Source organism: Xyrauchen texanus, chromosome 8 (genome assembly GCF_025860055.1).
Source record: "Xyrauchen texanus isolate HMW12.3.18 chromosome 8, RBS_HiC_50CHRs, whole genome shotgun sequence".
NCBI lineage: Eukaryota > Metazoa > Chordata > Actinopteri > Cypriniformes > Catostomidae > Xyrauchen > Xyrauchen texanus.
The window spans coordinates 32413710-32439293 of record NC_068283.1 but is presented as its reverse complement, the minus strand read 5'-3'; the positions used below and the strand labels follow the sequence as shown (position 1 = coordinate 32439293).

The following is a 25584-nucleotide window of genomic DNA, read 5'->3' as shown; positions in this document are numbered from 1 at the left end:
TTACTGGAGCCAGTGGAAGAGACTGTACCTAAAGGATGGCATTCTGGTACGGCGCTTCTATCTAATGGAGGGTCCTGAGTTTTACCCACAGATCCTCTTGCCACAAGTGTTCCGTCAGGATGTCATGCATCAAATGCACGATGGGCCAGTGGGTGGACACTTCGGGTGGAGCGGACAATGTCTCGGCTGCAAACCAGGTATTACTGGTACCAGATGCGAGCTGATGTTACACTTTGGTGTCATACGTGCACCAGCTGTGCTGCAAAGGCCCGACCCACAAAGAGGCCTCAAGCGCCTATGGGCACTATACGGGTGGGGGTTCCTATGGAAAGGATCGCTGTTGATTTGATGGGCCCCATGAATGAAACTGAACGTTTCAATCGTTACATTCTGGTGGTGCAGGACTATTTCACCAAGTGGGTGGAAGCCTACCCCTGCCCAATGACCGAGCTGTCACCGTTGCAGAGATTATAGTTGCTGAATGGGTGTGTCGCTACGGAGCACCGTCGACATTACATAGCGACCAAGGCTCTAACTTTGAATCGGAGGTCTTCCAAACAATGTGTGACCTACTGGGAATTGAAAAGACCCGAACGACCCCTTTCCGACCTCAGTCTGATGGGCAAGTCGAGCGATTTAATGCTACCCTCCAGAAAATCCTAGCCACCACTTCGGAACGTTGTCACTGGGAATGGGATCTCATGGTTCCCTTTGCTGTGATGGCTTACCGAGCTACCAAACATAGCTCCACCGGCTTCACTCCTAATATGATGCTCTTTGGCCGGGAGTTGACGGAGCCCATTGACCTAGTAGCAGGAATGCCCCCCAGCAATACCTCAGCTCAAACTCCCCCACAATACATTGCTGAGACAAGAGAAAGGCTGGAGTTGGCACATCAAATTGCCAGAGATGCTTTGGGTCGATCTGTTGAGCGTGCCAAAAAGCAATACGACAAGAGAGTTGCTAGGACACGCTATAAAGTTGGTGATGCTGTGTGGTATCTCATAAAAGGGACTAAACGGGTGAAAAATAAGATCAGGAAGTTCCTTCCTGCTTATGAGGGTCCTTACTTTATCCTAGGACACCTGGATGATTTGGTGTATCGAATTCAGAAAAGTCCAAAGACAAAAGTGAAGGTCGTTCATCACGATAAGCTCAAGCCATACCATTCCCGGCAACCTCTGGAGAACAGCTGGGTGTTTAAAGGCTCAGAAGCCTGGCAGCCCCAGGAGGTTCCTATTCCCAGTCTTGGAGCAGAGTTCAGTGATCTTGACCTGGACCTCACTCGCCTCTTCACGGAAGAACCTGTAAATGTCAGCGGCATGGACAACGTGCCTGTACTTGACGAAACATATTGTGTGCCAATGGCAGAACAGGAGAATAAAGATGTTCAGTGCAGTGAAGGTAGCACGGTGCGACAGAGTCAAACAGGGACTGTTAACGGCCAAATAGGGGGTAGGCCGCAACGAGTGAGAAGACCACCAAAGTGGTTTGGTGACTGGACTAATTGATGCTTAATTGTTGAAAAAAAAAAAAAAAAACTTTGTTGACAGTACACTAATGTTCTACTGAATTGTTTAAAAAAAAAAAAAAAAATCTGAAACGTGCTGTCTGTTAATGTATTTTTTTTTTTTTTGTGCATACCCGGGTGGATTGTAACCGTTTTGTTGTGTTGGAATAAGGAAAAAAACTATGGCTGTGTTAACTAAGAGTAAACTATTTTTTTTTTGTGTGTGTGGATGTAATGCAATGGCTTCTGCTAATTTCTTCTTTCGGCAGAGAAATTTGAAGAGGAAATTCCATCGTCTTACTGAACTCGAACCGTATTTGTACTGGATTACTGTTGCTTTCATAATGGACTGTGCATAGTGAACTCTTAAGCCCCCCTGCACCGTGCTACCCCTCTGCCTTATGGACTGTGTACCCCATCGTGTGGGGTTAGATAACATGGGCCAATGTCTCTATTGAGTGGAGTTTGCAAAAATGGACTGTATGCTCCGTCAAATGGAGTTGCCTTTGGACTGAAAAAAAGAAACAAAAAAAAAAAAACAGGAGACAGTATGTTGAATGTATTTCTGCCTGTTATTTGCACTGTGAAATTATGTTGATGCATTTCATGTTTATATGAGGGGTGCTGGATTGGTGTTAAAGATAATCACCATCCAGAGTGGGGGTAGTGTTGCGGGACAAGGGTGGAGGGGAGAACTATTACTTTAAGATTGTAAGAATGTGGTTTTTGTAGTTCTAACGGAGTGTTTTATGGGTAGTGAAGTCCGGGAAGAAGCGTGGTCGTAGTGTGGCTCTGTAAAAAAATATGGGAGAGCCATAGAGTTGTTCTGTTACATTCCCTTGAACCACCCGGGAATTTATGTTCACTGCAATACAGCAGAATAATTGTATGGATATGTGCTGAAGAAATAAAAGCGGCATGTTTGGGATAATCCGGTCCAACTCATCATTTATACGAACATGAACTAAACACAGCTGCTAAGAGCGCCGCTGGGGTAAAAGGTAACACAGTGACAGGGCTCATTTCAAGGGGTGATGCCACTCATAAGACAGAGGCCTACATGTTTTCAGTGCAGAGAAAGCTGAACACAAGTGCATACAGTACAAGCTGATCACAAGGGCCCTCAGATACTTTTTATAGTTGTCTAATAGCAGCCTACCAACCTAAACACATATTTCCAATGTTCGTTTAAAAACAACAACAAAGAAAAGAAAACAAAACACCATTGATCCTTCAGTTGGGGAAGCCGGGGTGCAAGGGCCTTGAAAGATGGGTGCCCAAAAAATGGGGGCTGGATGATAAGTGATAAGCTTGACCCACCTTTATCAACCACACCCATACCCACCACCCCTCTTAACTGTTTGGCCCACCCAGGGTCCTACAGCCCACCTTACATCTTAAAGCCCATGGTGCAGGTTAAACACCACTGTCGATTAATGGGTAGATAAAGCAGTCAAGATATGTATATAAAGTTAGAAATGTCTCCAAAATGGTGTTAAAGTCCAGTTTTTGGTTAGAAACGGTTATTTTTTACGCGATTCGGCGATGACGTCACATGAGGTAGACGCGGTGGAATGTAGCCTCAGCCGTTCTCAGCTACTTGAACTAATTCTAGCAGACTAGCACTGACTACTATGGCGTCTAACTGGGATGAGGAAGAGGTGGCAAGACCCACAGTTAACATTTAAGATGGCCCACAGCCATACAATTTCGAACCGTTTAGACGTGAGAGGGCGAATGAGGAAATACCGAGAGCAGATGGCCGTCAAAGACAAATAAATGCATGGTCAGAGGAGAATGAATGGAGAGTTGGTGTAGTGTCCTGGTGAGTTGCTATCATTTAGAAACGCAGCAATGACCGCTGGAGCTAGTAGTCTATGAACAGCAGTGCATACAATAACTTTTATGCTTTATTTCTAAGCTTTTACCTCTTTCTCCGGTGAAAATGTTGTTTCGCCGTAGCCGACGCCGAGTAGGCGTCGTCAGTGTGATTGTTGTTGATAGTGCCAACTAGTTTTCCTCATGATTGATTGTCATTGACACCGTCAGGCTTACCGGGAGAGGGAGTGAGTAAGTAGTAAGCGTCTGTGTCGCTGTGTTTGGCAGGTGTCTGTGTGGGCGGTGTCGTCCCATGGAAACTGTGGTGGAGAGCTTGTGTTGTAGGGAGGTGAGCGGGTTTTGGTCGCTGGTCGAGGATCTCACCCCGCGGCCAGCAGATGTAACGTGCCTAACGCAGCGTCCTGGATTTGAGGCATGCTGCCTGAATCCGTTTGTGCTACAAATAGCATATTCACACTTCAGACAGGATCATGGTCCCCTTCAAGCCAGCACGCACGAGTATGTTCATGGTTTATGTTTACTTTACCAATGTTTTTACACGGAGTCCTTTGAACAACAGCAATAGGTGACAGGAGATGTGTTGCATGCACAAACATGCATAAGAGACAGGCTTCAAATGACGTTTCCAACCTACTTACAGAGTTTAAAACTTAAGAATCTTTCCTACTTATTCCTAGGCAATACCGGTACACTGCGTACAGGCAGGCTATACGCTGGGCTTATGGATTTTTAGGGAGGAGTATAAGGAAGCCTCTACCCTCTTGTGTGGTTTCAACCATCAGACAAAACTTCCAAAGTGGTGACCAAACCTATCAGGGCTTTCAATGGCCTCGTTTGGATGAGAATGAATAAAAATAATTGTTTATTCTGTTGTGATCGCCCAATTGCCCTTAAAATGTTATAAAGTACACAGAACACATGAATTTTAATAAGAAAAAACAGTTTATTGGCATTGCTTGTAAGGGTTACTAAACATTTACTGAACAAGGACAAGGATTACTGAACAAAGACACAGGTTGCAAGTAAACAAATCTATATAAAAAAAGCCCACTGATGAAGGGCTAGACCTGAAACCTTTGCACATTGTTTCTTTTGCCTGCAAAAGTGTGGTCTTACCTGAGGGTCAACTGATGGTTCTCGCACTCACTCACACTCACTTAGTCACACACAGTCACTCACACTCTTTCATGAATGCATATGCAGTGATACATGCAAAAGCATATCAAGCTGACACACAGTGAACCCAGACAACACCGCACACAGAGGTTGACAAGGCACAGGTAAAATGATTGGTAAATTATTTTGAATTACATAAAACAAATTTCATGCAAATAACAGACAGAGGAGCAGACATGCAGCATGCAGGACCCCTTGAATGGGGTACAGCGACAATTAATGCCACTTACAAAGACGAAAAAAGTAATGATTTAGTGCAAAGTAAAACCAAAGCAACAACACACAAAACATACAGAATACAGGAAACCACCACCAAATGAGATGACGGACAGAAGGAAAGAAGATAAATAACAACTAAAATAAATACTTACAACTAAATCATTGGACTTGTCTGTGGAAAAAAATAATAATAATAATGTGAATTTAGGTTCTCTTGTAGCGTGACTGCCGGGCTAGGAAGAGGCTGACGGCCTCCTCCTTAGGAACCTGTTCGAAGGATTTAGCGATGGGGGCGGGTGCATCGGAGGACAAATTAGCGCTAACCTCTCGAAGAGCTGCAGGTGAATGGGTGTAGCTTTCCTGAAGGGCCTTCATCAATGATGTTGCATAACCTGCAGATATAATAATAATAATACTGAATAAAGATCATTGCCACTGATCACAGATGTCTCGTGAGCCATCTCAAAATATGATAGAACTGCATGACACTGCTTACCGTATGAGGCTGCCTCTTTGATGGGACGCACCACATGGGCACCTTTTCTGAAGCGCGGATACCGCACGCAGTACTTCTCCGTCCCATCACTTTTCCGTGCTGTCTCGCGGTTGGCATTGTGATTGTAATGCAGCGCCGCTAAGAGAAGCCTACAAAATAACACATTTGAGATTTTTTTTACTACAATAGGCATGATAATAGGTACTATTATTACTATAAAAGGCATAATAATTGGCTGTATTACTCCTTGGATAGCACTGACCTGCTATACATCCCAACGTATGAAAACCCTGTGTGCTTGGGTGCGAAGTGCAAGATGAGGGAGTGGTAAGCCTCAAGGGAGAATGTCTGATGCTGTGGAGACAGCTGTCGAACATCTTTCAGTAAGGCAGTCCTCGTGATTATGTTCTCCAACTTTACTGCTGCCAATGAGCCTGCAAAGACCAAGACAGGGAGGCAGACAGACACACAGATGGAAAACGTATAAATAGACAAGATAGATTCAGACAAAAATTATTTTTTTAATGGAAACAGATGAAATGGTCCTGCATATGAATTATAGCAAACATAAACAGTAAACAGAATGTTATGAGATTGCCAGGGAATGAAAAAATAATTTAATCATCATAGGTCACATGTCAAAGCACTCAGACAGCAAATACAACAAAACTGTAGAGCGTACATAATACCACATGCTGTGTGTACTGTACCTGGGTCCAGCCACTCTTTGTTGCGCTGATCCCCGTCTAGAGGGCCATGGGCACAACTGGAGAAAGCAGGGGTGTCATGGTCATGGATGTCCTGGATGTGGTTGACTAAACTTTTCCATTTAGCCTCCATGACTGCTGGGTTGCCGTCTGGGGTTGAGGCTGCAGTCCAATAGAGGTGATTCTCTATAGCAGGCCTCCACAGCTGTAGTTGGTCACACTCTTATGAAGCTGCATCCAATGCCTTCCCCAGACCTGTTTTAGAACAAATGGTATTAATTGATATGCACTAACAAAAACTGCTTCAAGGTTCCAACAATGGATACATACTTTTGGCAATGTGCCACACATCAAAATAATGCCGTGTCCCTTCAGGGCTCAGCTCCTCTCTCACCCATTTGGCAACCTAAGGAGAAATAAACAAACTTTTGTGGATGATTGACCTGTGTGGCCCTCAGTGTATCAGCAAACCACAAACATCCAGCTTCAGTGCAATTCAGATGTTTACATTCTATACTGCATTTTTATTGTAAATACCTGGCGATGATGGTCCATGATCAGCGTTGCTAAATGCAGGTCCTTTCCCCTCAGCAGGCCAACACTGCGCTTGAGCCCTTCAAGCTCACACCATGAGCTGTTGGGGACCTCTGAGCTCTGCAACATGACATAACAGTGTAAGTGTAAAATGCTGGTGTTGTTGAAGGAGGCGTGAATGAACCGACGCGTTGCTGGTCCAAGCATTACGATACACTGTACTCTAGTTAGGCAATACACAAAGCTCTAAGCACCGTTGTACTAGTGGAAAGATGTTATATTAATATACAATCAGTTTACTAAATTGCAGAGTTCATTTCTTTGTCTAATAACATCAGGTTTACCTGAACAAGCTGAACATCCACCACCTTGTTCACTCTGTCCTCGATCAGAGAGTAGGATCCATACTTCGCGCAGTGCCCAGGAGAATCTGACCTGGAATTAATTACAAATTTGAATTAGGTTTCAAGTTTTTAATAACCAAGGTCTGTAAAGACAATCCACCATGTCATCTGCAAATGCCAACTAAAGCCACCCTACATGATAACAAATAAAAAAATCAAAATGTGCAACTGGTCTATGAGCTCTCACACTGGTTTACCTGCAGTCACCAGCAAGAAATAGCCCGCCATCCATTGCCCGTAGGTCACTAAAATTCTTCACTTGATCGTTTTGCCAGGCCTGAACGATTACAGGGATGGTGTAGCGGCGCTGATGGCGAAAGTAACTGCTCGCACTGATGCACTGCAAGCCAAACAGAGTCAACATTCTTAATGTCTGGGTGGCCAAACATCCAGTGAAATGAATGGCCCCGCTTAACAGGAGGTTGCAGGTCGGCATGTTCCTGTGGAGCATTGGCTGGTTTTGCCAGAAACGGTGGTAGCCACATGATGCACAGACCTAGATATGTAAAAAAAAAAAAAAAAAAAGAAGAAGAAGAAAAAAAAAAGTGTAATCAACAGTATATCAGGATTCAATATAGATTAGGTACTGTACATTACTGGTCAAAGGTTTCATGTTTTCAATGAAACACACATGACCAATACAGTATAACACTCAAATATGATGCCATCACAAACCAATAGACTAAAGCCAGCCTGGTACATACATTGTAAATTAAATTAACTGGCAAGACAGTCAGAGCTATCAGATTGTAATTAGATATTCTGATTTTCTAATCAGATGGCCTGCTGCGTAAACAAAACCGTACCTGCTTGATCTTAAGAAAAGTTCCTTCCTGCTGCACGATGCTACTATCTGACCTCTCACAACAGGCCGGACAGATGACAAAAAGGCCCATCAGCTCCTCTTGGCAAACAATGAATTTGTCAATGCCACTACAAGAACAAAAAAATTGTTGTTGGGGGGGCATTCAAACTACCAAAGCTACAGTACACAAAAATGAGCATTCAAAATGGTCTATGTTGGTTTTAAACTATCTCACTTGTGATGGGGGTCACACGTGTAAGGTGGCTCCACATCAAACAAGTCCTCCTCATGCATCGGCTCTTCGGGCACCCACGATAAGTCACTGATGACAGAGGCATTATCATCATCTTCATCTGTCTGTTCAGGACTAGCAAGGGGAGTGGAGGTTTGTGTGCCGAATGATGTCTGTGTGCCCACGCTGACCATCTTGGGCTTCAGGTTAACCTGCACAGCTGTGGAGAGGCAGTAAACATACCCAAAAATGAGACAATCATGGCAAATCTAAACTGGTATGTTTTTTGGTGTAGGCTATGTATTAATTTAATCAATGTGTATGGAAATGTTCTGATTGCATAGATACTGGCAATGTTTTAGAGACTATATCTAATAACTACCCCTTAAAATACCCAAGGGGGGGGTGGGCGTCAAAGAACACTGTGTCCCAGCGTCAGAAGTGGAGGAGGGCAAGGGCTGATCCCCAGTATCGACACTCTCCACAGTGTCTACACTGTCCACAGTCTCCTGCTGTGAGGCGTCTGTCAACATCTTGCGAAAACAAATATGAAAAAGGGTCAGCAAAATGCAAATGGGTGTAGTGGTGAAATAAGAGGTGGGTATACTATGAATACTTAGAACAGTGATTCGCAAGCACATTGGGTGTACAAGCACATTGCAGGAGTACATGGAAACATTTAATCATTTATTTTCAACTTGGAAGTAGCCTACTGAGAATTATTTACTTCAATTCAAATTCAAAGAAGATAAGTAAATATTCCCAGTCATTTCATAAGTCCATCAATAAAATGGGACGTGTGTGCTACAACTAACGTTAGTTTCCCAGTGGAAACAATAACCTATGGCATAGCCATAAAGCTTTCATGATGATATGGACTTTTACTTCAGGGCAATTTTGTTATTATTCTAATTTTTATTCGTGAATCACGAAATATGCTCTTCTAATGTCAGAGTGATCGTGCTAATCAGTGGCGATTTCTTTAAGACTGCAAGGGAAGCTCAGCTTCCCCTATAATGTCAAAAAATTTATGGTCAAATGTGTACTATTATGTTAACATTTTATTGACTAAAAATGCGTTAGAACGCGTTCATCTCGAAGACGAGTTCGTTCAGAATCAGGTACTTATAGCAGGTCGGCTGAATCGATTTACTTCTCATACATTCCCGTAGCGTCAGTGCATTTCCCTGTTGAAGCCCAGCGTCCATTGACTTCAGTGGGGCTGCTTTGAACAGTTTTTTTCAGTGCTTCGAAACTAGACGGTCATTGGATAAATGCTGCGATTATGTCCCGCCCACGGACGCTCAGCGTCTCTGGGGGTGAATGAGGAGTGAGCTGGCCCGGACTCCGGGCTTCCGCGTGATGATTGGAGGGTCTTTTGATTGACAGCGATTTAGTACTATAAAAAGTCGCTGACGCTGAAACTTAAAGCTATTCGAGCTCAGTCAGTCCCGTCGCGGATTTTTCAAGTGTAGTCGAAAGACAAACTGCTGCAGCCTATTTCTTGGTATTTGCTTGGCGAACTTGCTAGCCAGTTTTCATCATAGCCTACATTTAACACAATTATACACCACGTTCCTTGTTTCAGTATAACCTAATACCCACATTTCCTCCGTCAAGTTTAATACCTTTTTTTTTAGATCGTTTGTTCATTCATTCATAGGGAACTAGCCAGCTAGCAAACTGCACGACAGACAGTGCTAATATTGTCGACCTGATTTCAGTTTATTTATTTATCAGCAACCAAAAAAATAAACAAAAGCTATAATAAAATATATTATTTATAAATGAATTAAGAAAACGGTTTATGCACACACACACATATTTGTATATATATATTAACATGTATGGGTGTACATATAAAAAATAAATAATGATGTATATTATTTATAAATGAAATAATGAAAATGAGCTTCCCCCCTTTGAAAGACCAGCAGCCGCCACTGTCGTGCTTGTAAGTTAGTGGAGGCTGTGTCAAAGGGAACACGGTATACAAAATACACACAGAGCTAGCTAACACGCAGCTTGTAAACATTAACGTTAGCATGATGCTTACCGTGGCAATTTCTCGCTTGCGGCAGACGGTGTCTCTCGACCTCGGGACGGGGCAAGGAGAGAGGTTTGCGTTCACAGACGGCACGGCGGTAGGAAGTAATTTAGCACTCCTCTCACTCTTTAATCCAAGTGAGACCATTTTAGCATCCCCTGAGTGGTAATCCTCCTCTTTGAAATGCGCGCTGCATATTCTCGAGTAGGCGGTGACAGAGCTAGCTGAAAAATCTGCCCGCCTAATCTTCACAAACTGCACCCAGCTTCGGAAGATCCCTTTGTCCTTGGGGAAGGAATGGACCCTATGTCCAGTTTTGCTGGAGTTCTTGCACCTGCCACAAACACAGTAATAAACCATTTTGACTAACGTTATTTATGATCTACTCTTTATCTATCTCTAAGCTATCTGTTATGCTATTCTATCTATCTACTTACTTATAAATCTGTCACTGTCACTCTTTCACTAGTTAGCTACTCCTCGTCTCACTCTCCCTCAATTGTAAGGCGGGCCGCGGGCTTTCTTCTGTCGTCCAACAGTCAGCGAGTACCTCATGTGACGTCATGGAATGCATTGTGGGAGAAATAAGAATAATCGCTAAGCTGTAGCTAAAAGCTAACATATCACCTACTTTTCCGTATTATATTTCTTTTTTGTAGTACCCTACAACATCAAATACAATGGATAACTGTTTAAATGTTTATTACCAACTAGAAAATTGCCAAAAAAAAAAAAAAAAACCTGCACCATGGGCTTTAAAGCTGGAGCCCAGGGGGTTGCTCGGACCATGCCCCAACCCTGAATGGTAAACTTGGCTCTTTTGGAACTTTTGCTATTACACAATGCAAGATTTATGCAAGTATTTACACTTCTACTCCATCTTTGTACTACTGCTCTTGCTTAAAAACTTGAGAGTGGAGGAGCACTTTGAGTTAAATTGCTTGGTTTTTTTCTAATTTCTAAGTTGTTTTGGATAAAGGCTGTTAAATGACAAAATTTTAATTTACACTATGCAGTATACACGTATTTACTGTACATTTTTTAAAAACTATTACTAACATGAAATGTTTCAAATTTGAAAGTGGATTTGGATCTGTGTGCTATTAGTGCTGGACAGTGCTGATAACTCCTTAAAGGGATAGTCCATCCAAAATTTAAATTCTCTCATGATTTACTTACCCTCATGTCATCCAAGATGCGCATGACTTTCTTATGCAAAACACACAGAAAGATTTTTAGAAGAATGACTTTCAAGTTCACAGTCAGCAACCTACTGGTTGGGGCTGGTCAAAGGTGATTTATAGTAAAAAAAAAAAAAAAGGACATAAATATTCATCTGTTTCTCACCCTCACCTATCATTTTGCTTCAGAAGGTATGGTTTAACCACTGGATTACGTTTATACTTTCTTTATATAATTTTTGGACCTTCTGAGTACTGCTCACCAGAGATACTTCTAAAAATTTATATATGTGTTCAGAAGTAAGAAAGTCATACCCAGCTGGGATGGCATGATTGTGAGAAAGCTCCAGTGGCAACCTGTGACACTCTGGTGAACTCCATGCCCAAGAGGGTTAAAGCAGTGCAGGAAAATAATGGTGGCCACACAAAATATTGACACTTTTGGCCCAATTTGGACATTTTCACTTAGGGGTGTTAAATTTGGTGTCATCGCTCTCACACTCCCTGAATGGCAACATGTACTGTGACATACTGAAGCAGAGCATGATCCCCTCCCTTCAGAGACTGGGCCGCAGGGCAGTATTCCAGCATGATAACAACCCCAAACACACCTCCAAGACGACCACTGCCTTGCTAAAGAAGCTGAGGGTGAAGGTGATGGACTGGCCAAGCATGTGAGGGGTGTACTCACTTTTGTGAGATACTGTGTGTGTGTGTGTGTGTGTGTGTGTGTGTGTGTGTGTGTGTGTGTGTATGTATATATATATATATATATATATATATATATATATATATATATATATATATATATATACAATATTAGCATAATTTATTCTTTTACAACAGGGGAATTAAAACAAACGTTTTGGCCAAAATTGTTCTTCTTTGGTCAAAACATTGTTCTTAATTCCCCTGATGTAAAAGAATAAATAACTCGTATGAAGGCGACCTTCCTTCATTTTTGTTTGAATTTCAATTTTGTGCCTTGGCATCTGAACTTTCTGGGAGAGCATGTTGACAACATTTAATTTGATTACTATATTAAATACACGGAAACCCTGAATAAGTTAGCAGAACTCAATACATTTGAAGTAATCAGTTACATCAAACTTTTTAATTTAATACATTCCAAATTTATGTAAGTGGAACTGTCAGGTATTTTTTTTCTCCCCAATGTGGCATGCCCAATTCCCAATATGTTCTAGGTCCTTGTGGTAGCGTAGTAACTCAATCTGGTTGGCGGAGGACGAATCTCAGTTGCTTATCACGTGCTGTGTGACGTAGCACGTGTGGAGGTCCACGCTATTCTCTGCTGCATCCAGGCACAACACACCACGCACCCCACCGAGAGTGTGAACCACATTACCTCATGTGACTCTACCCTCCCTAGCAACCGGGCCAATTGGTTACTTAGGAGACTTGGCTGGAGTCACTAAGCACACCCTGAATTCGAACTCACGACTTCAGGGGTGGTAGACAGCATCAGCACTCGCTGAGCAACTCATGTCCCCAGAACTGTCAGGTTTTGATTTTGTACTTATGCAAGCTAATTGTTCTTAACTTTGAAAAACTGAGTAAGCCAACTTATACATTTTGATGGCTCTTAACTTTAAAGTTCGAGTGAACCACCATATTTATTTATTATTTTTCACAAATCAGTTATTTCCATCACTTTATTCACCCAATCTAACTCTGAAGAAAATATTATATTATATTATATTGGATAAAGCAGTGTATATCATTTGAACAGTCAACACCATTCCTCAACCTAAGCTCAAGCTCCACTCTTCACCATAATGGTAACCCCCAAAACTCCAACATCACAGATACTCTTCTAAATGGCAACATACAAAACATCAAACAGTAACAAGTTTCCCCTTTGCATTCATGTTGCAAAAACACATAAGATAACACTTCATTTTAACATTTACTTTCCCTATCGAGACCCATGCAAAGCATGATGGGAACAAGAAAACTCCTACCCAATTTTAGTTTGCCAACTGTGTGTGTGAATGTGTGAATATGAAGGTTCCCAAAACACATTGTCATATATTTATCCCAATATTCTTTTGTTGCTATGGAGTCAAGGAAGGTTCAGAAGTTAATCTAATGGTCTTCTAATAGTTGGGACAGGATCCTGCACACAATTATTTTCTTTTTTTGTAACTTCATCCTAATGGCTGGTCATTTCTGACCAGGAACATGACAGGTGTGTGTGCAGGCGTGGTCATGTGCCGGTCTGTCGTGCTTTCCGTTCACTCTCTCTCATTCTGATGCTCTGGCATGCCTTTTTGGTCCCCTCCGCATCACTATAATGAGAGACAGGTGTTAGGGATAATTGTGAACCAGGTGAAGTGGCTTCAGGGCTGCAGCTTGCCAATTTGATGCCCTACGCAGAGTTCCAGGTGACGTGTTATTTTAAACAAAACAATAAAACTTTATACAACAAAAAATTTAATTATAATTCCTCAAATGAACAATTCACACTTAGACACATTTTGTCATGTCAAACTTGCAAAAATAACTTTTAAGGGCCTTTTCCTTGCCCTCCTCATTGTAAGGAAAAGAGGCTCTTCCACTGGGCTCCTGAGCAGGAATGGAGCCATTTCACAGCTTCTGTCATGTGTAGGATTACAGGGAGCTCCATCTTTAGAGAATGTTAAAGAACATTTTAATTTTAATATTTATTATAAATGTAATATACATATATTTATATACACATACACTGGTATATATGTGTGTCTATATTTGAGACGTACCTCACTGCTGCTAAGCGTAGCTTGTTCTCCACTTGGAAGGGCCTCTTGAAGGTTCTCTACTGTAACATACATTTCTTGGTTCAATTAGAATTGGGGTGCATTAGGGGGTGCAAATATAATGGTGGGCTGGAGGCAATGTCCAGTATCTACCTTTCAGAGAAAACCCCAAAGTATAGAAGAATAAGAGTAGACCATATCTGTATGTTTGGAAAGTCGCACTGGAAGACAAAAATATAGAGAAATCTTCAAATATCAACTGCTACAACATCATAAAGGTAAATTACTTGAACTGTAATTACTTACAGATGTAAAATTAAAGGGTGCTCCCAAAACAACAAAAATCAATTCTCTCAGTAAATGTCATAAATAAAAAATTGCTTCCTTGTTCCTTTTTTAACTACTAATTAAGTAGCACACCAATCATTGGTTTATTTATAACAAAAACATAATTTGTCTCACCATCAACATGAAGACTTTACAGTCCACACAACCAATTCTTAAAAAAGAAGCATGAGGTAAAGTGTAATGGTTTCACACTTGTCCCAACTTTAGCAGACTTCTTTATAACCAACCTTGTTTTTTAGTAGCGTCCATGTGCCTGGAGTACTTTTAGCTGTTTTCTTACTGCAACAAAAATAATAAAAACAGATTTCTTAATATGCAAATTTACATCGTGCAGCACAAACAGTTTGAAGCTCTGAATCCATGCAAAATCACAGCAGTCAACACTATTTGGGTCTTTCTTGTAACAACTGTCACAGCATGCAAAATCAGAACATCATGCAAGTAACCATTAAGTAAGCTTCTTAAACGGCACACCCCGAATGGCAAAGCTTGAACGCAAACCTTGAACATTTCACTTATATATTTATTTTTGCAACCTGAAAACTTTCACATATTGCTCATCACCCAACCCATATGGATTGGTTGAATCTAGGAAGTACATTAGCCTATCTTTTGGTTTCATGACCTGCAAAAAATAGTGCTAGTAGGTCTGAATCATGAAATGGTAATTCTGAATTGTGATGAGACAAATGCAGGCAATTTTCAGACAACACTGGGCAAAGTTACATTAAGTAGCCAGATTACAAATAACTTACAACATCCAGTATCATGGCTTCCACTGTACAGGGAAAACAATGCAATCTTTCATTGCAATGTAATCCTATAGATAATAAAACGAATCAGAATCAGCTTTATTGGCAGGTATGTGTACACATACAAGGAATTTGACTCAGGATTGTACATTGCTCACGGTATGCTTACTCATACAAAAATACAATAACACCATAATAAAATCAAATCAAACACAGGCTACAGTGTAGACAACACAAATATACACACTATGAACAAAAACAATATAGACATATTGACAAATAGTGCAGTGATCAGAGTCCAAAGGATGCAGGAGTAAAATTATTATTATCATTATTATGTACATGTCGGAGGTGGATGTGATATACAGGTACACATACATGCATACATGTACACGGTGTGATGAAGCATAGTGCAAAGGATGCTGGAATAAGTAGTATAAGTATTTTGTGCAGAAGTTGTGACTTGAGGTAGGTGGATTGGTATACAGTATATACAATATGACAATATAGCAATATGAACATTATGAACAGCTCTGAAATAGAGAATGATTAATAAAATTAAGTATTAACCAGTAAACAGGTGGCTGATTAGAGACAGAGTTACTGGGTTATTGCACAGGAATTGTTCCTGACACTGTGAGTCAGAAATCAGCTGTTCATCAGAGTGATGGTTTGTGGGAAGAAACTGTTTCTGTGTCTGTTAGTTTTGGCGTACATTGCTCTGTAGCGCCTACCAGAGGGGAGAAGCTGGAACAGGTTGTGTCCGGGGTGAGATGGATCTGCAGTGATGTTTCCTGCCCGTTTCCTGACTCTGGAAATGTATAAATTTCCAAACAAATGTTTTACTAAAAAAATAAAATCCATTCAGTTGGTTTAAAATAAATTTGTCACAGCTGTGGATGTTATGTAACTTTGTGGCCTCACTGGAAATGACAAGGATGGGTCCAAATTATTTGGAGGTAACCAGGTCACCACGACATATGCATTAGCTGCCCACACATCCATTCCCTACAATGTAACATACCAATCTAAGAGTGTACCGGCTATTTGAGATCGTATTTGACTCGTTCCTTAGCCACCAATGCAATTACTATAGAATCAATTCCATGCCACATATATTTGCAAAAATATAAAGTATTGCAAAATAAAATAAAGTTTTGCAAAACAAAAAAAGTATTGAGCAAACAAAAAAAAATTTTTAAAACAAAAATTAAGTATCACAAACGTAAAATAAAGTATCGAGAGAAAAAAGAAAGTTTTGCAAACAAAAATAAAGAATTGCAAAATATAAATAAAATATAGCAAAAACCAAGATGTAATTAATTGCAAAAATCAATGACTGTTGTAAAATAATCTAAAGATCTTTTATCCTTTTTTATCTCTGCAACAGATTTTTAGGCAGCAATGATTTTGCCACACATCTTTTTCTTTTCAATGCCTACTAATTATTTTGCAATGCTCCTTTTAATCTGCATTTCCATCACGTGTGAGCTCGTGATACCGTTTTGCCTTTGCGCTTCACTTTTCTCTGCGTTTCACTTTATGGCACTGTTTTGACGTGGGGGTGGAGTCAGGGGATTGGGGCGTGTACAACGGGCTCAGTGATGCCTCTCTGGAAGTTACGTCATTAGCTTGAGACACGGATCAAACATCATGGCTGAGCACAGGCATGCAGGTGGATCTCAGGTATATAAAGTTGATTGTTTAAGGAAACTCATTTTAAAATATTCAATGGGGTATACCCGTCAAGTGAATTTTTAAGACAACGGTTTAATTTAGAAGAAAATGCCTGTACTTTTTGTCAAATTGACAGAGACGTTCTGATCATCTTTTTTTCTTCAAATACTTTTTGGGAAAATATGTCTTATTGGTTGGAATCAAAGATTCACTCACTGCCCACTTTTGCTAGGAAACATGTTATGTTTGGAATGCTGTTGGACGAGAAAAGAAATGAATTTCTTATTAATGTAATGTTGATACTGGGCACATTTTTCATTGATAAGTCCAAATGTATGAAGACGAAACCTTATTTTTCTGTATTTAAAAGAGAATTGATTTGTAATTTCTTTCCAGCGTTGGAATGTATGAAAAGTAAAAAGGCCCAGAAATTGGCTGGAATAATAAGAGACCTTGAGCTCTTAAAAGAGGAATAGAGAGACCCCTCTGTATTTGTATTTTATACATTTAATTTATTTTAACTGATATGTGCCTTGCTTAATACTCATTTACCTGTACTTACCAATGCCATTGTAGATGTACATTCTGTTTTTTGTTCTGTTCTTGGTGTTCAATAAAATAAAAAAAAATTGTTTCCTTTTATTTAATTAGCATTAAATGTGCTTTAACAGCGTTTGCTTCAGATAAAGAAGTTAGAGATCAGTTAAAGCGGTGGATTTATTAGCCATACTCGCTAACATAGCCAGCATCTGCAGTTTATTCTCTCTCAATTGATTGGACTATTGATTGATTCTTATGTTTATTTTATAGATTATAATTGTCTATACCATAGTATGTTGTCTTCTAAAAAAAAATGCAAACTCCATATTTAGATGTAACATTATCACTGTTAAAGGAGACAATAAATAGATTACAAATAAAAAGTTAAACGATCGTAACAAATAAGCATCCCAGGAAACGATCTACAAACAATAAAAGAACTTCACTTATAATGTTAATTGTGCAAAAGCAAAACAAATTTAACAGATTGATTCTTAAGAGTAGGTGCTGATAACCTGGTTATATCCTGCTGAGTATAGGCCTACTCGAGGCAGAGAAACAGCAGGAGAAAGCTGTTGTTGTTGTTGCTGCTGACCCTGAGCTGCCTGAATATGACCGAAGCTTTGAGTCAGAACACTAATAAGATTCGTCACGACATCTGGATATTCTCTCTGCTAAATGTGACATAGCAAATCATTACATGACCTAGATACACGTACATTTACTGTGAGCATTGTAAGAACTTAAGTAGCTTGTGAACAGGTTCGTTGAGCAATGGAGGAGTCAGGAGACAGCGAAGCAGGTTTGAAATCAGCACTTTAATTTCTTTCACGAACATACGACGGTCACCGCCGTAGAAATGTAAACATAAACAAAACAAAATCACACTCAGTCTGTGGAGCTTTCTGGATCCTCTCGACACTTGGCGTCCCTTTAAATGTCTTTCTCCGTATCACTACAACAAGACACAGGTGTTAGAGATAATTACAAACCAGGTGACAAGCCTTACCGCTCTCTCTCCCGCAGACTGACACACGACCATGCCACATAGCTGTATAACGCAGGGTTAAGAATATAGGGGATGTGAACATTTTATATTTCAAAACTTTATTTTTAAAGACAGAACACATGCACGTTTGTTACGATCGTTTAACTTTTTATTTGTAATCTATTTATTGTCTCCTTTAACAGTGATAATGTAACATCTATTTATATATTTTTAAATATGGAGTTTGCATTTTTTTTAGAAGACAACATACTATGGTATAGACAATTATAATCTATAAAATAAACATAAGAATCAATCAATAGTCCAATCAATTGAGAGAGAATAAACTGCAGATGCTGGCTATGTTAGCGAGTATGGCTAATAAATCCACCGCTTTAACTGATCTCTAACTTCTTTATCTGAAGCAAACGCTGTTAAAGCACATTTAATGCTAATTAAATAAAAGGAAACAATCAACTTTATATACCTGCGATCCACCTGCATGCGTTTGCTCAGCCATGATGTTTGATCCGTGTCTCAAGCTAATGACGTAACTTCCAGGGAGGCATCACTGAGCCCGTTGTACACGCCCCAATCCCCTGACTCCACCCTCACGTCAAAACAGTGCCATAAAGTGAAACGCAGAGAAAAGTGAAGCGCAAAGGCAAAACGGTATCACGAGCTCACACGTGATGGAAATGCAGATTAAAAGGAGCATTGCAAAATAATTAGTAGGCATTGCAAAGAAAAAGATGTGTGGCAAAATCATTGCTGCCTAAAAATCTGTTGCAGAGATAAAAAAAGGATAAAAATCTTTAGATTATTTTACAACAGTCATTGGTTTTTGCTATATTTTATTTATATTTTGCAATTCTTTATTTTTGTTTGCAAAACTTTTTTTCTCTCGATATTTTTTTTACGTTTGTGATACTTAATTTTTGTTTAAAAATTATTTTTTTTTGTTTTGCAAAACTTTATTTTATTTTGCAATACTTTATATTTTTGCAAATATATGTGGCATGGAATTGATCCCATAAATTACCTCAAGACAGCAGTTTGCCATTTTTAATAAGAAAACTGTTAAACAGTTCATCAGTCAATGACATTTCTTATTATTTTATGTTATTGTATGTCAACTCACTGTTGCCTCCAACTGCTCATTGAGACTTAGAGACCAGAAATCTTTCCTTTTCAGGACCATGTTGCCAACTTCAGCAATTGTCTCATCTGGGTTGTCTGTCCCCAAAGCCCATTCAAGCTTAAAGACAAATGAGAGAAGAGACAAAAAAAAATATTTTGGTTTGATTTGTGAGGCACATTATGTGCCATTACAACATAAAATAAAACTGAAAATTGTCATTCACATACCATTGCTGATTGCCTATGACTTGGCAGACAATCCCAGCACACTCTACTAGCTGACAGGTGTTTGATATTACACACCATTTCATTTTCTGCTGCAATAAAAAAAAAGGACAATTAAATAAAATAATTAGCATCAGGAAATATAAAGACTTACTACTGGTTGGGACCATCATGGATGTCAGGGTTGTGTCCTCCATCTCAATGTCTGTGGGAACTGGCTACTTGGTGGAGATGTCGGTATTTTCTATAACAATACAAACAAAGAGCTAGACCTAAACCTCATATATAATTTAAACACACACACGCACTGGTTGGTGGCCTATGTATTTCCACAACTTTTAAAAAAAGTGATTAATATAAATATATTTTAAATTTACACAGCACAGATTGTCCATGCATATTAGTCACCAACTTTGATCTAAAAGTCTTAATTCATCTAGTCCTCCCTTTGTTGTTCTCGTTTTCATTATAGTGGTGAATTATGGTCCTCGTTTCATTCTCATTTGTTGATGGCTAAGACATGTTCAAAAAGTAGTTATTTTTCCTCATCTTTGAGAACAGTTGCTCTGCAACCTGGCTATTTATTTTGCCAGCTAGTTGAGGCACTATAGTGATCTTCCTCAGAACATCTCTACTGTCTTTGGTATTGCGCTCATGAAAATGGTCAGACAATACATAATGATCAGAAGACCCTGTCCGTGGGTGTTCATGAGGATTTCTCACACTATTTTTTTCTCTTCCAGCCATTCCATTTTGTTTACAGATTCATTAAAATACAGCACAACAAACTATTTTACTTGGCATTAAACGGATAGGTCATGGAAAGAATACCTGATCAAACTTCCAAAAATCTCTGCCCAGCCTGTTTGGCTGTGTTGTGGATGAAGTGGCAGGGGCACCCATGGATGTAAATGTTTTTTGTTTTTTACCTTTATCTTTGAAACAGACAAATGCAATGATTAATGTATGCATTGCCAGGATATAAAACATTAAAGAAATGATAGCCAGAGTGCTCCGCTTTAATAGATGTAGACTTAACATGGCTGAAAAGAGTATTAATGCAGTAGAATTTGAAATAAAATAATGGAATATATCTCTAGCACTTTCCTTAGTTTCAGATAGCCAAAGCTAAGCTAAAGCTTCTGGTTGCAAAGCAGTTGGAGAGATTTTGACTGCACCAATAATAAGTTAGCAGAAATCTGTCTATATTCCCCAACATCAGCTCTCACTATCTTTGATCACAGGCAAATTATTTCATCCAGGAATCTTAAAATCAAAATGCAAAATGCTTCCACTCCGTGTGTGTGCGCATACATGTTGCCTGGTAACGAACGTGCTTGCAGCGGTATCACGTAATATACCCGGAAACAACTAATTCTAATTTCTGATTGGCTGGAAGGTGGCATTTAACTGTAACTCTAGACAGCTATGAACTCTGCAGAGAACTTCCCTCCGTATGCCTGCGCCCAGAGGCGGATTAAGGTGGTCAGGGGTCCCTAAGCTGCTCTTTGCATGATTCCCCCGTTTTACTGAGGCAAAATCACAACATCATTACTAAGACACAAACCACTGTGCAATACACTAAACCAAGGGTCGGGAAACTGTTTTCACTAAGGAGACAATTTTTTTATTTTTGGTTGATGCATTTTTTCGAAAGGGCCATACGACAAACTAATAATTTACTATTTTCAAAAGCAAAGTTTTCAATAAAATAAAATGTTTATATTGCCCATAGACCACTCAAAAACAAACAATTATGCAAATATTAATGGGTAACATGTTGCAATATGAAATTGAGTACACGTGTTTGGGCAGGTCTCCATAAAATTAGGCTACTTAATTTTACTTCATGAAAAATTTAACTTCCCTTTTGCGCTGGGCGATATGTATCATTAAAAAAAAACTTTTTAATGATAATCGCATTTAAAATATCAATATACGATTATAGCCTATGGTCAATCGCCAAGGTCGGTAAATATTTTTGCTTTATTGATTTTGCTTTAAAAATTCAAATTGGACTTTAAACGAAAAAGCAATACAAATAACAAAGTGATAAAAAAAATCTTATCTATAACCACTTCCACAAATCGAAACATTTAGAAAGTTTTAAACTTTCGAGCCACTTGATTTTTAACAAAGAGCCACTTGTGGCTCGTGAACCATAGGTTACCGACCCCTGTTGTAGGAGGATGGATGGGATCTCGTTCAAAAATCCAAATGTCTGCTGAATATCTTTATTACGATACCTCCTATCCAGCTCGGCAACGAGACGGTCTATGACGGCGATAAAAACCGTTGTTTTGAATTTGTCGTGGCCTGACTACTCCTAGTCCGGTTCAGTGGATTCATCTGCTTGTTTTGTCCTTTCCCTGTGTCTCTGCGTGTCCACTTTGTAGACTTGTTGGGACAAAGGTGGAGACATGTTTTTTGCATCACTCTCAAACTTGTCAATCTTCTCGTAGACTGGCTACGTAATCCCTCAACGAGCCGACAAATTAACAAACTTTCATTTGGACATATTGCTGCTATGCCGTCTAGCAATAACAGTGACTTAAATGAAAATGATTGACATGATTTGACCAGCAGCTGATTGGTCAGATGTGACCCAAGTCACATCTGTCCAATCACCTGCTTATTTTGTATTTTTTTATGTTTCTTATGGGCCAATGAGGGTCTTTGTTCGCGCTGAAGTAAATTTAAAATGATAAAAAAATTGTCTGGCCAATCCGGGGCCCCACATGAACAACCTATGCAAGCCATTGGTCTAACAACAGTGTTGGCGTTCCACACAATTAAACCATTTTTCTAGTACTGTCTGATGATTAAATAAAATAAGCATGGAGTGATGGTGGTGTAGTGGGCTAAAGCACATAACTGTTAATCAGAAGGTTGCTGTTTCTATCCCCACAGCCACCACCATTGTGTCCTTGAGCAAGGCACTTAACTCCAGGTTACTCTGGGGGGATTGTCCCTGTTAAACGGTGCACTGTAAGTTGCTTTGGATAAAAGCATCTGCATAAATGTAAAGCTAGATGGAGTGTGAAGAATGGCAAAATTGTTGCTTTTAAAACTATGTAAAACTGTCCGTAATAGCAGACCTTTTGTGTAATTGAAACATGCTTGTAGTAGCAATTGTGTAGCCTATTAATTGCTTAAAAGTTAAACCACTTTTTAATTAGTTGTTTTGTGCACATTCAAATGTAGGTCTATAAATAATCACTGAATAGAAAATGTATCTAACAGGCACACACACACACACACACACCCACGCACACATGTTGGTGCAGCTATCATCAGGACTCTCCATAGACAATTATTTTTATACTGTACAAACTATTGATTTGGTCACTTACCCCTAAACCCAAGCCGCAAAAAAAAAAAACTTTATGCATTTTTAAATTTTCAAAAAAACATAAAGTTTTTTAATTTATTTTTTTAAGCAATTTCAGTTATGCCGACAATAGAAATGTCCTCGTAAACCACTTAAACCTGCACACACACCAACCGATTTTTTAAGTTTGCTTTATTTCATAACACACAATAACATGAACACAAAGTTCAAATAAAATGTGTATGGTTGAGTGCATTAACACATCCACATCACAAAATGATTTTTAAGAGTGTTTTTAAATCACAGATTAATCTTAAATTTCCGAAGAATTCCAATTTATTTATTGTTTGAAAAGTTGAAATTTAAAGTATGATCAACATAATAGGCTTATGTAGTTCCCAGAAGGGAAATGATTAGACCCTTTAAACAATGCCTAAATACCATAAAGGCAGAATCATTTTCTGTTTTTCACTTGTATGCTAAGTACATTGGCCAGCCTTTGTTGCCCTCATTCAGATTCTTTTCAATAACGATGATGCCCTCCTTCTTATACACGCTCCAAGCATCAGGATTGATCAGTAGAACCATGCTTTGGATCTGTGATTCACAACCTTCTTTCATGTGCCACACATATACTTTTGTTCCAGTTGTTCCTTTGTTAAGATTGACACTGAGCTTTTTGAAACCTTGATCCTGAAGGTTTGCCTGCTCCTGGAGGGTGGTGGACACCTGAAGAGCAGTGAGAGCTTTACTCTTATCAGTTGAGCGCCGATACCAGAGGAAAATGTAGTCTCCACCAGCAGCACGGTTGGTGTCTTCATCCACACGAGTGTAGCCCAGCTCATAGAGGTGCTTGTCAGCATTGAAGTCAACAGATGTGGTGATCTCACAGATATAGCTTGGCTTCTCTCTCTTCACCCACAGGTAGATATAGAGGCCTCCTGCATTACGGTTCAGATCACAGCACAATCTCTCCCAACCATCGTTCAGAAGAGGGGGTTCATCTTTTGGATCTGTGCTTACCTCCAGGCTCACGATGGGAATGTCGTATTCAGTGCTGCCATGAAAGTACCACAGAAAGATGTGATCTCCACAAACTCCTGCATTCAGATCCCTGTTGATCAGCTCATAGCCAGCTTTAGTCAGGCCACATTTCATTTTGTCGATGAAGGAAAACTGGATCCTGGTCACAGGTTTCATGCCGCACTCTTTCTTGTACCAAAGAAGAATGCGGTTTTTACCGGCACCTTCATTGAGGACATCATTAATAAATTGATAACCTTCAGCTGCAAGAATTTCCTCCTCGGCTTGTGAGACGGATACGTTGAGCTTTGTTATCGGCTGCACGTTTGCCATTTTGGTTTGTTCCATTTTTTTGTGGTACAGAGGAATTACTAGAAAATTCTGCAAAAGACACAATATATATTTTGCTTTTATCACATAAGTAGAAAACTATATAAATTCTGTAATTTATATAAGTTCAGTTTTAAAGTTTGACATGCATGCTATGTCTGATACATTTGCTTGGCAATTAGCACCATTTTAATTTGTTGGCTCAGAAACCTCAATTTACTGTTTTACTACAGTAATGTTTTGGTTGCAATGTTACAAGCACTTCAATAGTTTTAAAGCAATTACAATATTTACTAATTTATTTATTTTGTACAAACCGTTTTCCCCCTGATCAATCAAATATAATAATAATATTTGCATTTCAAAGTAGTAAAAGTCATAATTTTTTGCATACTGTATGTTAAATGGTTGTTTAGCCAGATTGTCGCCATAATCAGCCTACCTGTAAATGCAGGACTTGTTGTAGCGTGTTGTAGAAGAAACAGCGGTTTGACTGAAGATCTTCTCGATGATAGGCTTCTCTTATTGCTTCTTTATATTGGCTTTGATAAAAGGTGTGGACAGGGTGTTATCAAATCATAATTCCTTAGAATAAAAGATAAGAAAAAAGTATCTTATCTTATTTTCCTTGTTAATTTCTAAACCTTTTATTTGCACTGATCTTTGTCAAATGTTACATTTTTAATTCCACCTTTTCCTGTCATTGTCATAATCATGCTTTCATAAATAAGTCACGTATTTAAAGTCAAGTAATGATTTTTGAGTTCATTATCGTGATTAGATTTGTTTGACCAATTTTTGACATTATTTTTTCTGATAAAATAATTACATTTTTCTTGCCAAGCTGAGCCCTTCTTACACAATGTTCAATCAATCCAAAATGAACCCAGCAGTCAGACTTTTCTTTTTCAGTCAGGAAGAGAGTTTGTTGGATGAGTACATTGGTCGTGTAAGTGAACCACCACCTTGCAAACCACACAAATACTTGGAGCCCCAGATGTTTGGGAGACTGTGTTTACTCTTTTAAATATAACATCACCCTATATCCCGCTCTCCCTTTACCCCTTGTTATTTTGGTCACACATTACACATAAAATTTTGCATATATACAGTGAAATGTATTTGTTTTCACATATCACATAGGGTCAGAGTGCAGGGTCAACCATGATACGGCACCCCTAGAGCAGATAGGGTCAAGGGCCTTGCTCAAGGGCCCAATAGTGGCATCTTGGTGGTGCTGCAGCTTGAACCCCCGACCTTCAAGTCTGTATCCCAGAGCCTCAACTACTGAGCCACCACTGCCAAATGTTAAAATTATAAAGAT

At 39.4% G+C, this 25584-nt stretch overlaps 3 protein-coding genes and 1 long non-coding RNA gene across 5 annotated transcripts; all 4 read right to left on the bottom strand.

Moving 5' to 3' along the window:
- Nucleotides 1-4203: 4203 nt before the first annotated feature.
- Nucleotides 4204-6146, bottom strand: LOC127648064 (uncharacterized). 2 transcript variants are annotated; one of them, XM_052132655.1, is made up of 5 exons: nucleotides 5951-6145; nucleotides 5503-5674; nucleotides 5241-5389; nucleotides 5069-5136; nucleotides 4204-4916 (listed from the first exon to the last, which is right to left on the bottom strand). In XM_052132655.1, the coding sequence occupies exons 1-5, from the start codon at nucleotides 6078-6080 to the stop codon at nucleotides 4899-4901; spliced, it is 537 nt and encodes a 178-aa protein (XP_051988615.1). In that variant the 5' UTR covers nucleotides 6081-6145; the 3' UTR covers nucleotides 4204-4898. The 2 variants fall into 2 exon arrangements, with proteins under 2 accessions (XP_051988615.1, XP_051988614.1); XM_052132654.1 differs by having other exon boundaries at nucleotides 4206-5136; nucleotides 5951-6146.
- Nucleotides 6124-10294, bottom strand: LOC127648063 (uncharacterized). The gene is made up of 9 exons (XM_052132653.1): nucleotides 9979-10294; nucleotides 8305-8455; nucleotides 7926-8142; nucleotides 7692-7818; nucleotides 7083-7381; nucleotides 6826-6916; nucleotides 6485-6601; nucleotides 6278-6353; nucleotides 6124-6202 (listed from the first exon to the last, which is right to left on the bottom strand). Exons 1-9 carry the CDS (start codon nucleotides 10114-10116, stop codon nucleotides 6171-6173), a joined length of 1248 nt encoding a protein of 415 aa, XP_051988613.1. The 5' UTR covers nucleotides 10117-10294; the 3' UTR covers nucleotides 6124-6170.
- A 2542-nt stretch (nucleotides 10295-12836) lies between these two features.
- On the bottom strand, nucleotides 12837-19873 carry LOC127648247 (uncharacterized). Its single transcript, XR_007971148.1, has 8 exons — nucleotides 19580-19873; nucleotides 19353-19469; nucleotides 15741-15817; nucleotides 15010-15074; nucleotides 14482-14533; nucleotides 14060-14127; nucleotides 13910-13968; nucleotides 12837-13797 (listed from the first exon to the last, which is right to left on the bottom strand). It is a non-coding gene; the product is annotated as an uncharacterized LOC127648247 (long non-coding RNA).
- A 3225-nt stretch (nucleotides 19874-23098) lies between these two features.
- Nucleotides 23099-24808, bottom strand: LOC127648436 (uncharacterized). Its single transcript, XM_052133111.1, has 2 exons — nucleotides 24703-24808; nucleotides 23099-24311 (listed from the first exon to the last, which is right to left on the bottom strand). The coding sequence occupies exon 2, from the start codon at nucleotides 24276-24278 to the stop codon at nucleotides 23376-23378; it is 903 nt and encodes a 300-aa protein (XP_051989071.1). The 5' UTR covers nucleotides 24279-24311; nucleotides 24703-24808; the 3' UTR covers nucleotides 23099-23375.
- Between the last annotated feature and the right edge of the window lie 776 nt (nucleotides 24809-25584).